This window comes from Sorex fumeus, unplaced genomic scaffold (genome assembly GCF_029834395.1).
Source record: "Sorex fumeus unplaced genomic scaffold, SorFum_2.1 ptg000029l, whole genome shotgun sequence".
Lineage (NCBI taxonomy): Eukaryota > Metazoa > Chordata > Mammalia > Eulipotyphla > Soricidae > Sorex > Sorex fumeus.
The window spans coordinates 16972091-16985554 of NW_026606086.1; the positions used below are offsets into that span (position 1 = coordinate 16972091).

The 13464-nt window shown below is 62.8% G+C and overlaps 2 protein-coding genes across 5 annotated transcripts in view; one reads left to right on the plus strand and one right to left on the minus strand.

Annotated features, from left to right (window-relative positions):
- PGS1 (phosphatidylglycerophosphate synthase 1) overlaps positions 1 to 13464 on the plus strand; it is a 305261-nt gene that overhangs the window by 240828 nt on the left and 50969 nt on the right. The window lies entirely within an intron of this gene.
- Positions 1 to 13464, minus strand: part of RBFOX3 (RNA binding fox-1 homolog 3) — a 54328-nt gene that overhangs the window by 9336 nt on the left and 31528 nt on the right. For all 4 annotated transcript variants that reach the window (XM_056115783.1, XM_056115784.1, XM_056115781.1 and 1 more), the window contains exons 2-3: positions 3340 to 3594; positions 814 to 951 (exon numbers count right to left, since the gene is read on the minus strand). In XM_056115783.1, coding sequence (XP_055971758.1) covers positions 814 to 951; positions 3340 to 3561 — 360 coding nt within the window. In that variant the 5' untranslated portion in view covers positions 3562 to 3594. The remainder of the gene's footprint in view (positions 1 to 813; positions 952 to 3339; positions 3595 to 13464) is intronic.

Sequence of the window (13464 nt, forward strand, 5' to 3'; positions counted from 1 at the left end):
TGCATGTTTGGTGTCTGTGGAACAGGGGTGAATGTACCATGGTGCAGGGTGAGGGCTGATGTCATGGTACAGGGGTGATGTCATGGCATAGAGGTGGAGGATGATACCATGGTGCTGGGGTGAGGGGTGGTGCCATAGTGCAGGGGTGAGACCACGGTACAGGGGTAAGGAGTAGTGCCATGCTGCAGGGGTGAGAAGGATGTCACGGTACAAGGGTGGAGTGATATCACAGTGCAGGGATGAGGGGTGATGTCACAGTGCAGGGGTGAGGGGTGATGTCACGGTGCAGGGGTGAGGGTGATATCACGGTGCAGGGGTGAGGGTGATATCACGGTGCAGGGGTGGGGGTGATGTCATGGTGCAGGGGTGAGGGTGATATCACAGTGCAGGGGTGGGGGTGATGTCACGGTGCAGGGGTGAGGGTGATGTCATGGTGCAGGGTGAGGGGTGGCGCCATGGTATAGGGGTAAGGGGTGGTGCCATGGCTGTCACCTACAGGCCCAGGTAACAGGAACCAGGTCTTCTGACATCCCCCACCCCAGGGGCCTCCTCCTCCTCCGAGGGCTGAGCCCTGCCGGCCCCAGGCTGTGTCCCAGCGCAGAGGTGAGGCTCTGGGATCTGGGCAGGGGCCCAGGAACCAGGTGCCTCCTGTGTGCTGGGCAGGGGGTGCAGAGGGTGGGCAGGAGCCATGCGCCCGAGGACAGTGCAGATGCCCTGGACCTGCAGGCCACAGACCTGGCCAGGGGCCCACAGCAGGGCAGGGCTGAGCGGGCAGTGCCAGGAAGCCGCAGGTCGCGGGGTGCACACACTCACCCCGAACATTTGCCGCAGATCGGGGTCCCGGAAGCGGAAGGGGATGTTGGAGACGTGCAGCCGCTTGGGCAGCTGCTTGTCCGAGGCGTCCGTGGGGAGCAACGACTGGCTGTCTGTCTGCGCCGCCTCGTCCGTCTGCTGTGGGGAGAGGCTGGTGTGGGTCCCAGGAGGGCAGAGAAAGGGATGCCTAGAGCTGCCCTCTCCAGTGCTGCCTGGGTGCAGCTGTGCGGGCTGCTGGGTGCTGGCTGGGAGGGTCCTGATAGCGGGCATCTCCATGACCCCAAAGCGGCCCTGCGGCTGTCTGTTCACTGCAATGGACACCCCAAGCTCCAGCCCTGTGTGAGGGGACATTGGCACACGTCAGTGATGGATGCAGTGGCCGTGCCTATGCTGGGTGCCTGTGAACAGATCACACAGCTGCCTGCTCCGATCTGCCCAGCCAGTGCCACACTGGGCTGCGTCCACTTCTGGGACAGGAACTCTGGAAACCCATGTCTGTCTGTCCCAGGGAAGCCCTGTGTCTGTCTGTCCCAGGGAACCCCTATGTCTGTCTGCCTGTCCCAGGAAACCCCTGTGTCTGCCTGTCTGTCCCAGGGAACCCCTATGTCGGTCTGTCCCAGGGAGCCCCGTGTCCGTCTGCAGGTGCCCGGCAGCCCAGCCCTTCTCTGCCCCTCTCTGCCCAGCCTGGGCCTGCTGGCCACGCCCCAAGTGTCAGCAGAACCATCTGGGCATCACTGGTCCCTGCAGCCCTCCACCCCAGGAGACTTGGCTGCTTCTGGGAAAGGGGCAGTTGAGTCCAGGCCCCCAGCATGTCCCACACCCCCTGCCTCGGCTGCTTCAGGCACAGGTGACGGGGGTCACAAGGCGGATCTGGGCATGCAGAGGGATGGGGCTGCAGTGCAAGTGTCCGGCCAGCAGAGGGCAGTGGTCGGCCCCGCAGGAGGAAGGATGGGTGAGTGCCCAGCGGGGGGGTGGGGGGGGTGGGAGTGGGGGTGGGGGGGGTGCCCGGGGACAGTCAGAGCTGTGCTTCAGGAGCAAGGCCAAAGGTGCCCACGATCAGGCCCCCCTTAAGGGGGAGCAGCTCAGGAAGAGATGGGAGGGGGAAGGCGGCCCTCAGGGTCCCCTGTCCAGGAGACCCACGCTGGCACACGGCCCCTGCTCGCCCAGACGCGGCCCCATCCAGGCCTCTCCCGGCTGCGGATTCCCGGGCCATGAGGCAACCCTAATGCCCCGCCCGCAGCCACAGCCCCGCTGAGGGGGGTAGCTGCCTTGGTCAGGGGCCCCCCTGCAGGACCACACAAGCCCAGTTCGGGAAGAGACCAGGCTGGCAGGGGCGGAGGCTCCCGCTTCTCTCTGCGCCTGCCTCTCCTCAGAGACCTCGCCCGCCGCTGCCAAACCAGCCAGGCCACCCGGGGAACCCCAGAACAGAACGGCCCACACCCACTGCTCAGCGCCTTGCTCCCGGGACAACCCCACTGGTCATCCTGCTTCGGCTCTGACACCCGCAGGGGCAAAAGGCGGGAGCTCCTGGAGACTCTTCTGATGGAGCATCCACAACCACTCACAGGGAGGAGTACTGGACAGGAGGAGCACTGGGTGGGAGCACGGGGAGGAGGGGTGCAGAGGAGAGGATTTAGAGCACCAAGGAGGAGGTGGGGCACCAGGGAGGATTGCTGGAGAGGAGGGAGAACACAGGGAGAGCACCACGAGGAGCATCAGGGAGGAGGGGGAGCGTTGGCATATGGAGTGTGCAAGGTTGGGTGGCTAGCCTGGCAGGGAGTGGCCGAGCTGTGGGGTGACCAGGAGACAGACAGGGGCTGGGGAAGGGGCAGTGGTGGCTGGTGGCCTGCCGGGTGGGGACCTTTGGCCTGAGGCCTGAACTGCGTCTTGGTCTTCACTCCCCCCACATACCCTGCAGGGCCTGGGACACCCTCCCAGGCATGTGGCCATGACTCTGGGGGGGCATGGATGGTCCTACGGGGAAGCTCCTGCTTCCTCCCCTGCACCCCAGTGCTGGGCACAGGCGGGCACAACTGCCCCCAGGTGCTGGACTGGGTGCCCCCTGTAGGCCTCTGCCAGGCTGTGCTGGGCCTGGGGGCACAGATGCCCAGGCCTGTTTCTGGGTGCAGCAGAAGCCAAGAGGCGTCTGCTCCTGCGATCTGTGCTGCTTCCTGTGCCCCTGGTCACCCCGAGCACATTGGGGTCCCTCTGCAGGAGGCCACTGCAGGCTGGTCAGTAGTGGGTGCCCACCGGGCTCCAGGTAGCCGGGGGCCAGGTGACCCCCGCAGAGGAGGCTGCTGGCTGGGGATCAGCTCGGACGCGCTGGGCACAAGGCTGGGGGTGGGGGCGCTTCTGAGCTCAGAGGGTCTGAAGAGCTGGCTGGGGGAGGGGCGGGGTCCCTGTCGTGGGGGTGCCAGGGAAAGGGTGGCCTCTGAGTCCAGGGGGTCTGGACGTGGGGGGTCCTATCCCTGCTCCCCAGGAAGGTGGGGTGGGCTTGCCCTAGGAGCAACGCAGTGGGGGCCTTACCGGCACAGGGGGCGCCCCGGCTCCTGGCTGCGTGCTGGCCTCGGTGCCCGGCTGCTCGGCCTGCGTCTGTGCTGGTGTGTACAGGGTCAGGCTGTGCTCCGGGGGGACGGGGGGCTGGCCCGAGTAGTCCTGCGTGGGGTGCGGCGGGGGTGGGGCATACTCGGCGGGGATGCCATTCTGTGGCGGAGGGGGGTACTGGGTGGGGGGGTAGGGCTGGGCCATTGCTTCAGGCGGAGCCGTGGCGTTCTGGTTGCCCTGTGGAAGAGAGAGGCTGTGAGAACCCCCATGGCACCTCCCCTGCTTCCCAGAGCCCATAGGGGCGGGCGTCACCCCTGCTGATGGCCTGGGAGCCCCCCACCCCGGACACTCTACAGGGGCCTGTGCGGCCCACCAGCTCTCCCCGGGTCCTCGCTGGAGCTGAGTGAGAGCTGTCAGTCATCCCCCGAGTCCTGGGCCACTGAGCTGCGGTGCCAGTTGGGGGATCACTCCGGAGCTTGGGACATTTCTGTCAGCACAGACACGGTGTTTTCTCTTTTCCTTCCTTCCTTCCTTCCTTCCTTCCTTCCTTCCTTCCTTCCTTCCTTCCTTTCTTCTTTCTTTCTTACCATAGACAAGATTTTAAAAAGTGGAAGCTTTGTGCTAACTGCACCCTCATGCTTAGGAACATCTGAGTAGGGCCACTGCCCTGTGTTCTCCATAGTGGCGCCTTATGAACCTTCATCACCTCAGGGGACAGCAGGTGGGTCCAGGCAGGATACATGGGAGGCGTGGCCCAGGATGACCACACCCAGAGCCGTGGCTCAATCAGACCACACCCCAAAGGAGGCTTGAACCAACCTGACCACACCCAGAGACGCCTGTGGCTCTCCCTGGCCACACCTACCCTGTCTGGGAGGCATGGTCTGATCAGGGCACACCCCCAGCCTGTTTTTTTTTCCCCTGCCTGAAGGAGGAAGGCACCAGCACCCCAGGGCCCCTCTACCAGGGTCCTGATGGGAGTTGTGGGTAGCTGCTGCCTCTACCTCAGGACCCCTGAGGTTTCCTGAGGCTCCTCTCTACCTCTGAAGAACCTGTGCTCTGTGGGGGATGCTCCGGGGCTGGCCTGGGGTCCCACACACTCAGCACACACTCCCACCATTTGGGTGCAGGACAGGGCCCAGATCAGAGACTGGTGGCAGGCTGTCCCCACCCGGCACTCTGCCTGCACGGCACAGACAGTCCCCAGCCTAGTGCTGATCCCCACGGCCCCTCCAGGGGACCTCACCCCAACAGTCTGTGCCCCTCTGGATGCTCCTGCCACAGTGGCCAGTGGCTCCCTCTGTGCCCTGCAGTGGGCACCATGGACACCACCAACCGCTTTCAGGCATCTGGGGGTGTCGGGCTGGATGAGGCTGGCAGCCTGGGGTCTATTAGTGCCAAGGCCAGGCCTGTTAGGTGCACCCCTGGAGGGCCTGCGCACTGTCCTTCCCCTCACACTCTTTATCGAGGCTCAGCTCCCGGAGGGCACACATGCCGGTGGGGGCGTCCAGCCTGCCTGACCCCACCCACCAACGTGCCTGTGTCCTGTGGCACCCCCACAGCTGTGTCAGCCCATCCCCTCCCAGCCCTCTCTCCCCTGGTGACCCAAAGATCAGCCTCCATCATTAGCAGATCTGCCCATGTCACCCTGGTTCCCAGAGGGGCCCCTCGCTGGCGTATGACACCCCCCTCTGATCAGACCACCAAGACACGCCCCTCCCTCCTCTCCCCACTGCTTCCTTCTCCCAGGACCCTCGTCTCTGCATCCTTCCCCGGCTAGGTGACAGTGTCAACCACACCCACAGCCCCTGGGGGCGCAGAGCTCACACTGGCCGGAGAGCCCAAGCAGGGTGGGGGTGCTGGGTGGCGGGGCCCTGGGGCAGGAGACAGCTGCGGGCTGGGATGGACATACAGACTGTCTGGACAAGGACGTCAGCACGCCCGAGCGTGGAGCCTGCCACACTGCTGACATAGAGGGAGACACTGAGCTCCCGTCTCCCCAGGGGTGTCGGGTGCGTCCACCTGCCTGCCTGCTCCTGTCTCTCCTGTGACCTCACAGCCAAAGGGCCCTGAAGGCTTGGGAGGGCTGGGGTAAACTGAGCCCGGTGGGCCATCGCAGGCTGGAGGAGCAGGTGCAGAACAGAAGGAACAGGGGTGGGGGAGGGGACACCTCAGCACCCACCCTGGGGGCACAGGAACTCCCAGGGGTAATATATCACCCACCCTCATCTCGCACCCCTGCATGCCATACAGCACAGCCCGTGGCTGCAGATGGATGGGCGGACGGACGATGGATGGATGGTAGGACAGAGGGATGGGTGGATAGACGGATGGATGGGTGGGTGAGTGGATGGATGGGTGGGTGGACGGGTGGATGGATCGGGGATGGGTTGATGGACAACTGGACAGGTGGCGGGCTGGCTGGATGGACTGGTGGGTGAATGGATAGATGAATGAGTAGGTGGATGTATGCATGATGGGCAGATGAATGGGTGGATGGATGATGGATGAACAGATGGATGTGTATGTGGAAAAGTAGATGGGTGGATGGACAAACTGATGGGAAAACGAGTGAGCGGACAAACGGATAGAAAAACAGATGGACAGGTGAATGGGGGTGTCAGTGCCCAAGCAGACCATGCGGATGAGTCCTTGGACGCTGCCCTACAAGCAGAAAGTAGAACCAGGATCCCACTTGGCACTAATTGGGTAAACCTAAGCTTGTGAGTCTGATTCCTCTGGAAAAGGCCAAACGGATGCTCTGTGGCCAGCAAGTTCCCGCAGCACAAAGCAGCAGCTCCCCCTTCTCAGGTATCTCAGACCTAGCTAGCCTTTAGATGTAAATATCCTCTCCTGTTTATCACAGACCCCAGGTGTGAGGAAGTTGCGACCTATGAAGCCTAGTGCTCCATCATGTTTCTTGAGGAGGGGGAAACTGTAGCTGACCATGTTTTCCTTCCTGTAACTGATCAGGTTTCAGTTGTGGATATTGTAACTGTTTGCCTGCCCAACAGGGCAAAACAATGAATACTTTGATACATGCTCATCCTGTACTTCCTTTCCTTATTTTGATTCTTCCTACTTTGTTGAATTTCCTTGGCCGGGTTTACAATAAGACAGCAAATAAAAGGAGGCTGAGAAGGCTGTTCTTGGTCACAAGATCTGAGCGAGTCACGAGATCCTCCGTGAAAAGTGATTTTTCTCACGTTCCTCATCTCAGTGCCTCAGGCCGTCTAACTAAACATTCATACTTACAACAGGGGAGTATGAGGAAATGCTTAGAACTTAAAGGCTGAGGGCCCAGTGAGACTGTTCCGGGCCAGGGGCACACATCCTGCAGACACAAGAAACTAAGGTCTGTGCCCAGCACCACACTGACATGGTAAAGCAAGAAGTGCTGGACCCTTTGGCCAAGCCTGAAGGGAGTGAGCCCTGGGCCCTGCGTGAAGATCCCCGACTCGTGAAAAATACTGTTAAAGACCAAGATCAAATTTCCTCCATCACATGCACACATCTCAATCTTGGCTCCCTAATCCACCTGTGCGGCTGCTCCCACGACTCCCCTTCTGGTCAGCACGGACCCAGCCTCCACCCCCATGAAAGCACCAACCCTGGGGTCACCCAGACCTGCAGCCCCCAATCCTGACCCCTACCCGCCATGTTGGAAGCAAGGACCAGTTCCAGCTGCCTGAAGTCCACTCCCTGGGCTTACTGAGGACAAAGCAAGGAGACCGCAGGAGGACCCACCCGCCCTGACCACAACACTGGATGGGCCGCTCCCGCAGGCAGTCTCCTCCTGCTCACTGGGGCCGTCAGCGTTGGTTGTGGCCCATGGCATGGGGGTGGGCAGACCTGCCATGGTGCTGCCCAGGGGAGAGTATACCCCCTGCATCCCCACCCCCTTCAGGACGGAGCTTGGAGGGGAGTGGCTCAGGAGGGAACTGGAACAGATGATACCTAAGGTGAGGCGGGCACCCAGGGGAACTCAGCTGTGGCCACACAACTGGGGGTTAGTCCCAGAAGACGGCCACGCCAGCACCCGGACACTCCCCAACACGACCCTCGGCCTCCGATGTGCCACCCTGAAGCCCCTCTCAGGGTCCCCAGGCCTGCCCAACAGCCGCAGAAAGGGCCCTGATGTCGGGGGTACCCGGCAAGAGTCTGCACAGCCTGAGGTGGCTGTGGTGCCCACAGACGAGGCCAAGCATGATGCATCCCACTCCACACGTGCACTCATGTGCCCAGACACATGTTACCAGGTCCCCACACATGCATTCCCATGCACACGTGTGCCCAGACACATGTACCCGTGTCCCCACACACACGTCCCCATGTCCCCACACACACATTCCCATGACACGTGTCCACACATTCCCACGTCCTCCCACACACATTCCCATGCACACATGTGCCCAGACACATTCCCATGTTCCCTGACATGCATTCCCAAGCACAACTGTGCCCAGACACACATTCCCAGGTCCCCACACATTCCTGTGCACACGTGTGCCCAGACACATGTTCCCAGATCCCCACACATGCATTCCTGTGCACACGTGTGCTCATACACATGCTCCCGTGTCCCCACACACATTCCCATGCACACATGTGCCCAGACACTCATTCCCATGTCCCCTCAAATGCCGCATTACTGTGCACATTTGTGCCTAGACACATGTTCCCACACACATATTCCCGTGCACACGTGTGCCTAGACACACATTCCCATGTCCCCCCACATGCATTCCCATGCACACGTGTGCCCAGAAACATCCCTGTGTCTCCACACATGCATGACCATGCACACGCTCCCACACACACATTCTCAAGCACATGTGTGCACTCTGCTACATAGATGTGCGCTGTGCCCACACACACATCAGAGCCTCACACACTGGCATGGCTGACCCTGCTGGACTGTCCCCACAGTGGGCCCGACTGCCCATGGGGTGCCGTGGTCTCTGCCATGTGTTACAGCCGGGCCAGACTCGCCCCGTGGGCCCCCATCCCTCCCACGGTCTCCCCTGTTCCACCCAGGCCAGCGCCCAGCTGCCAGGAGTGGGCTGGCATGAGAGCAGCCCCGGAGCCTGGCCCCGGCCACTGTCCCGCTGCCAGGCTGCTGGCGCCCTGCCCGGCCCGGGCGCCCGCAGGAGGCTGGGGGTGGCGGCCGGGTGACTGCCGCTCCTGCTCGGCGCCTAGCTGAGGAAGAGGCGCGCGCACGGAGCTAATCTTCAGCTGATTAAATGTCCCTCATTAATGAGTTTCTTTAATTAATGAAGTTTTGAGTCGGCTCCGCTAGCTCCATCCCAGCCGCTCTGCGCCCTCAGCACAAACCGACGCTCCCTCCGGGCCGGGCGCGGCGTCCTGCCGACTCTGCACTTTGCCGACTGTGCCCATCAGCCTGGCTGACAACTCCATTTTTACATCTTTCTCCTCCGGCGGCCATGTGCACCCATGTGCTGCCACGCACGGCCGGACATGCCAGGGCCCACGCAGCCTCGTGGCGCCCACTGCGGCCACAACGACCCCGCCCGGTCCTGTGCCCCCCAGCTGTGCCTGCCAGCACCCGCCCCGCTCACGGCCACACCCCTGCCACCAACATGCAGTGCCCACACACAGCAAGGGTGGGCCCGGAGAGACCCCTGCCCCGCCACGAAGAGGCACCGCCATGCGACCACCATGTCCTGCCCGTCACTGGGCCTCAGTGGGCTCCAGGCTGAGGGGCATGTCTCTTTCAGAGACCCTCACTGACCTGAGGCTCGCCGCCTGACCCCATGTCCCGTGGGCATGTCCCGTGGGAGCAGCACGCAGTCCAGGCCAGACCCTGCCCACAGGCAGAGAGGATGCGAGGAGACCAGCGCCCATGGCAGTGTCAGCTGCCCCACGTAGACCAGGGACAGGTTCCTGGGTCGGCTGGCAGACGGGTCACGGTGCTGGACCCCCGACAGGTGGGCAAGGAAGTCCCCCAGAATAGGCTGGGAGCAGAGACCAGGCTCTGTAGCTGTAGGGTCGGAGCACAGCCGGGCTTGGGCCTGGCTCCCGCAAACAGATGAGGGTCTGGGCCGGCAACAAGGCTGCGGCCGGGCTGGCACCAACCGTTCCTGATACTGCGCAGAAAGGACGGCGAGAGGTGCTGAGCTGCCCGGGCCTGGGAGGCTGGCAAGGCCGCGACCTTGTCTGGGGTCCCTGTGGAACAGCCCGGCCCACCCGGCCAGGCCACTGTCCCTGCTTCCGCCACATTCTGGCAAAGTCCTGACAGGCTCTGCAGCAAAGAGGGCCCCAGCTCCTCTGGCCGGCCCCTTCCCATGCTGCCCACAGGGGAAGGAGCCACAGGAAGTGTCCCCTGAGGGACAGGGCCAAGTCCCACAGGGGCTGGGCTGGGTGGGGCGCAGGGAGGGGCCAGAGGGCGGGACCTGCTCCCTGAGGACCCCAGGGTGAGGTCCTGCCCTTTGGCGGGTGCAGACTCAGCAGGAAGCAGCTCACCACCATGAATGAAGAGTGTGGGGTGCCAGGGGGTCGCTGCCCCCTCACCCCCAGCCTCAGCTCCGTCCTGGCGAGAGCAAGTGTGGGGTCAGCCCTGGAGGAGGTGCAGGCCGGGCCCCCAGGGGGACAGGCTGGGGGTCCTGGGGCTGCCCCTCTGCCCTGGGCACCCAGCCGTGACCCCCAAGCCAGGACCCGGGCGCCCATCCTCCACGCATCGCAGCAAGACGCCCGCTACCAGCCGGGCCCCATTTCCTGCTGGCGCCTTGGAGCCCCGGCAACAGTGCCCAGAGCTCAGGCCTGTCCCCCCAAGTCCCAGGCTGGGGGTCCTATCCGGGGGGAGCCCCAGCACCAGTTCTGCCCCTGCAAGACCCCACTCCTTGCTGAGTCCCCGCAGGGCTGGAGCGCTCGTGTAGCTGGTCCGGGTGGCGGGTCTGTGGCCAGGCCCTGTAGCTGAAAGGGACACAGCCAGTCAGCAGCGACCCGCCTGGACCCCCCCGCTGCCGGTCCCTCTGGGTCAGTCTCAGCAGTGACCCCGGGCGCTGCCCGCTGCACCTCGGGACCTTGGGGTCCCACACTGGGGGTCCCATATCTGGGTTCCCTGGTGCTGCCAGGGCAGCAGGACACTGGGGACTGAACGGGGCAGTCCCAGGTTTCGAAGAAACAATGAGCAAGTGGGGAGTGGAGGGGGAGGGCGGCCCCAGGCTCCTCAGGGGGAAGAAGTGACTCCAGCAAGTGCTCCCGGGCCAGGTGAGGGACGGGGTGCAGGCGACAGGGGTCTGCCCGGGTCTGGGGGGCAGCCAGAGAGTCCCCCGAGCCTTATGGCATCTGTCACAAGCCTGGGCAGGGCTGGGCCACCAGGGCAGCTCTGAGGTGCTCCCTGGTCAGTCCCAGCAGGGACTGCGGGGGGCAGCAGCTGCCCTGGGCCCTGACAAGCGCCTTCCACCCAGGCTCTCGCTGATGCTCATCTCAGGGAACCGGCCGCGAGGAGAAAATGACTCCCTGAGAAGGAGCTGACGGATCCCATCATTTCTCAAGGAATCACTGACCTGTGAATATTTCATTACCCAAAATGCCGCAGCGCCCACGCCAAACAGTCGCGGCCCTGCTTGGCTCAGCTCAGCAGAGGGTGCGCGAGTGTGTGTGTGTCTGTGGTTATGTGTGTCTGTGTATATCTGTGTGTCTCTGCATGTCTGTGTATCTGTGTGTATATATGTGGGAGTGGGTATGTTTGTGTGTCTTTGCATGTCTGTTTGTGTATCTGTGAGTGTATATACATGTGTGTGTGGGAGTGTGTGTCTGTGTATCTGTGTGTCTGTGTATCTGTGTGTGTATATGTGTGTGTGGGGGAGTGTGTGCCTGTGTCTGTATACCTGTGTGTCTGTGGATCCGTGTATCTGTATATTCATGTATATGTGTGGGAGTGTATGTGTCTGTGTGTCTGTGTATCTGTGTGTGTCTGTGTATCTGTGTGTGTCTGTGTATCTGTGTGTGTCTGTGTATCTGTGTGTGTCTGTGTATCTGTGTGTGTATATGTATGTGTATGTGTGGGAGTGTGTTTGTGTATGTGTGTGTATATGTATGTGCAGGAGTGTGTTTGTGTGTCTGTGTCTGTGTATCTGTGTATCCGTGTATCTCTATATATGTATATGTGTGGGAGTGTGTGTGTCTGTGTATCTGTGTGTATATGTGTGGGAGTGTGTGTGTCTATGTGTCTGTGTATCTGTGTGTGTATGTGTGGGAGTGTGTTTGTGTCTGCGTATCTCTGTGTGTCTGTGTATTTGTGCGTATATGTGTGTGTGGGAGAGTGTGTGTGTGTGTGTGTGTGTGTGAGGGGGCGATGGGAGTGGGCGTGTGCGGCCTGGGGACAGGGAGGCGGGGAGGAGGACTCGTGTGCGTGGGCCCAGGTAGACAGGACTTAGGAGTGACCGTGTGTGTGAGGGCCAGTGTCTGTCCACTCTGCACTTCTGGGCTGGCCCTGATGTCTCCCTAAGACACAGGGAGAAGATGTCCTGGCCTGGACCCTTGTCCCCTCCCGTGACCACTTGCTCTCCTGCCCTGCGCACCCCTGTCCACCGGCACCGCCCTCACCTCGGCTGCACCCAGGCCCCCCTGCGCCCCTCACCCTCAGCTGTGTCCTGTGGCCTCACCCCCGAGGAGGCAGGGTGGGATGTTTCTAGAAGCTTCGGCTCCCTGGCCCCTCTCTGGTCGGATGCAGAGATGGACATGAGCAAAGGGAGGTGGGGTTCAGGCCCACCCTGCACCCTGAGCGTCACTCAGCAGCTTTCTCCATGGCTCAGGCCCACAGGAGGGGCCCTGGGAGCTGTGTCGGGGGCTGGGGGCGGGGATGCCCTGTGTCAGCGGAGCCGGACATGCCTCGGAGCTGGAGCCCTTGGCCGGGCGGACCCTGCACCCTGGCCCAGCGGCAGAGTCCACTCCACAGAAGGCCGGGGGTGGCCTGAGACAGCAACTCCTGGACCCCCGGGAGGGATGCCAGCAGCTGTGGGGCGGACTTGGGGGATGATTTCCAGGTCAGCCACAGGGGGAGGAGCGAGATGGGGGGGGCACCTGCAGGGCCCAGCTGGGGGCGCTGGGCTGTCTGGGTGGGGGCTGACCAGGAAGAGCTTCAGGCGGGGGAGGGGGGTGGAGGGGGAGGACGAAAAGGGATGAAGCCCCGGGCAGCCACGCGCGTGGGACCTGCCAGTCAGGCACTGAGCCGGACCCCAGCCTAGCTGTGGCCTGGGAGCAGAGGGACCCCAGCTCCAGGAGAGCTGTTTTGGGAACAGCTGCGACACTGCCGGCCTCTGCTGGGGACTCAATTTGGTCTATGGGGGCGGGGAGCACTGGGGGCAGGGAGCGTTGGGGGTGGGAAGGACTGGGGAAGGGAGCACTGCGGAGGGGAGCACTGGGGGCAGGAAGCAGCTGGCCCCCAGTGGGTCACGAGACTGAGGCCCGAGCAGGGGTGCCAATGGCTCTGCTGGGACCCAGGGCCAGGGGTGGAAGGACAGGGCTCAGGAGACGCGCCCTGGAAGGGAGGCTGGGGTCGGCTCTTCCAATGGTTAGAGATGGGCTCCAAGGGGGCAAGACAGGAACTGTGGCGCGGGGTGGGCAGGGCCAGGGCAGGGAAGGGTCTCCTGGTATAGCGGTTAGACCGGGGAGGCTCTGGGGAAGGAGCTGGGTCCCCCAGGGCTCACTGGCTGCAGGGCTGCTGCCTCCGCAACTGTTCTTAGAGAGTCGGGGTGCCCGGAGTCTGTCTCATGCCCGGCTGAACACCCTGGGAGACCGTTCCTGGTGCCTGTCTCTGCTTCATGCACGGCCGTGGCTCTCAGATGCAGCACTGGCCGCTGGCCATAGGGGCAGCAGGAAACTGGACACCCAGAGGGGCTGGAGTGGCTCAACACTGGGGCTCCCTGGGCTCTGCTGGCCCCTGGGTGTGTCCACAGGGCCCCTCAGCTCATCACAGGCCTGTGGCCTCACACCCAGCCCTGCTCACTGCCAGGTCAGGGGCCGTCTGCCCAGAGGGATGCAATGTGCCAATCCTGGGGGCGCTGAGGGCCCTGGGCTTAGTGGCCAAAAATGGAGAATCACCTGTTTCCCACAGAGACCCCCGAGGGTGCGGTCCAGGAG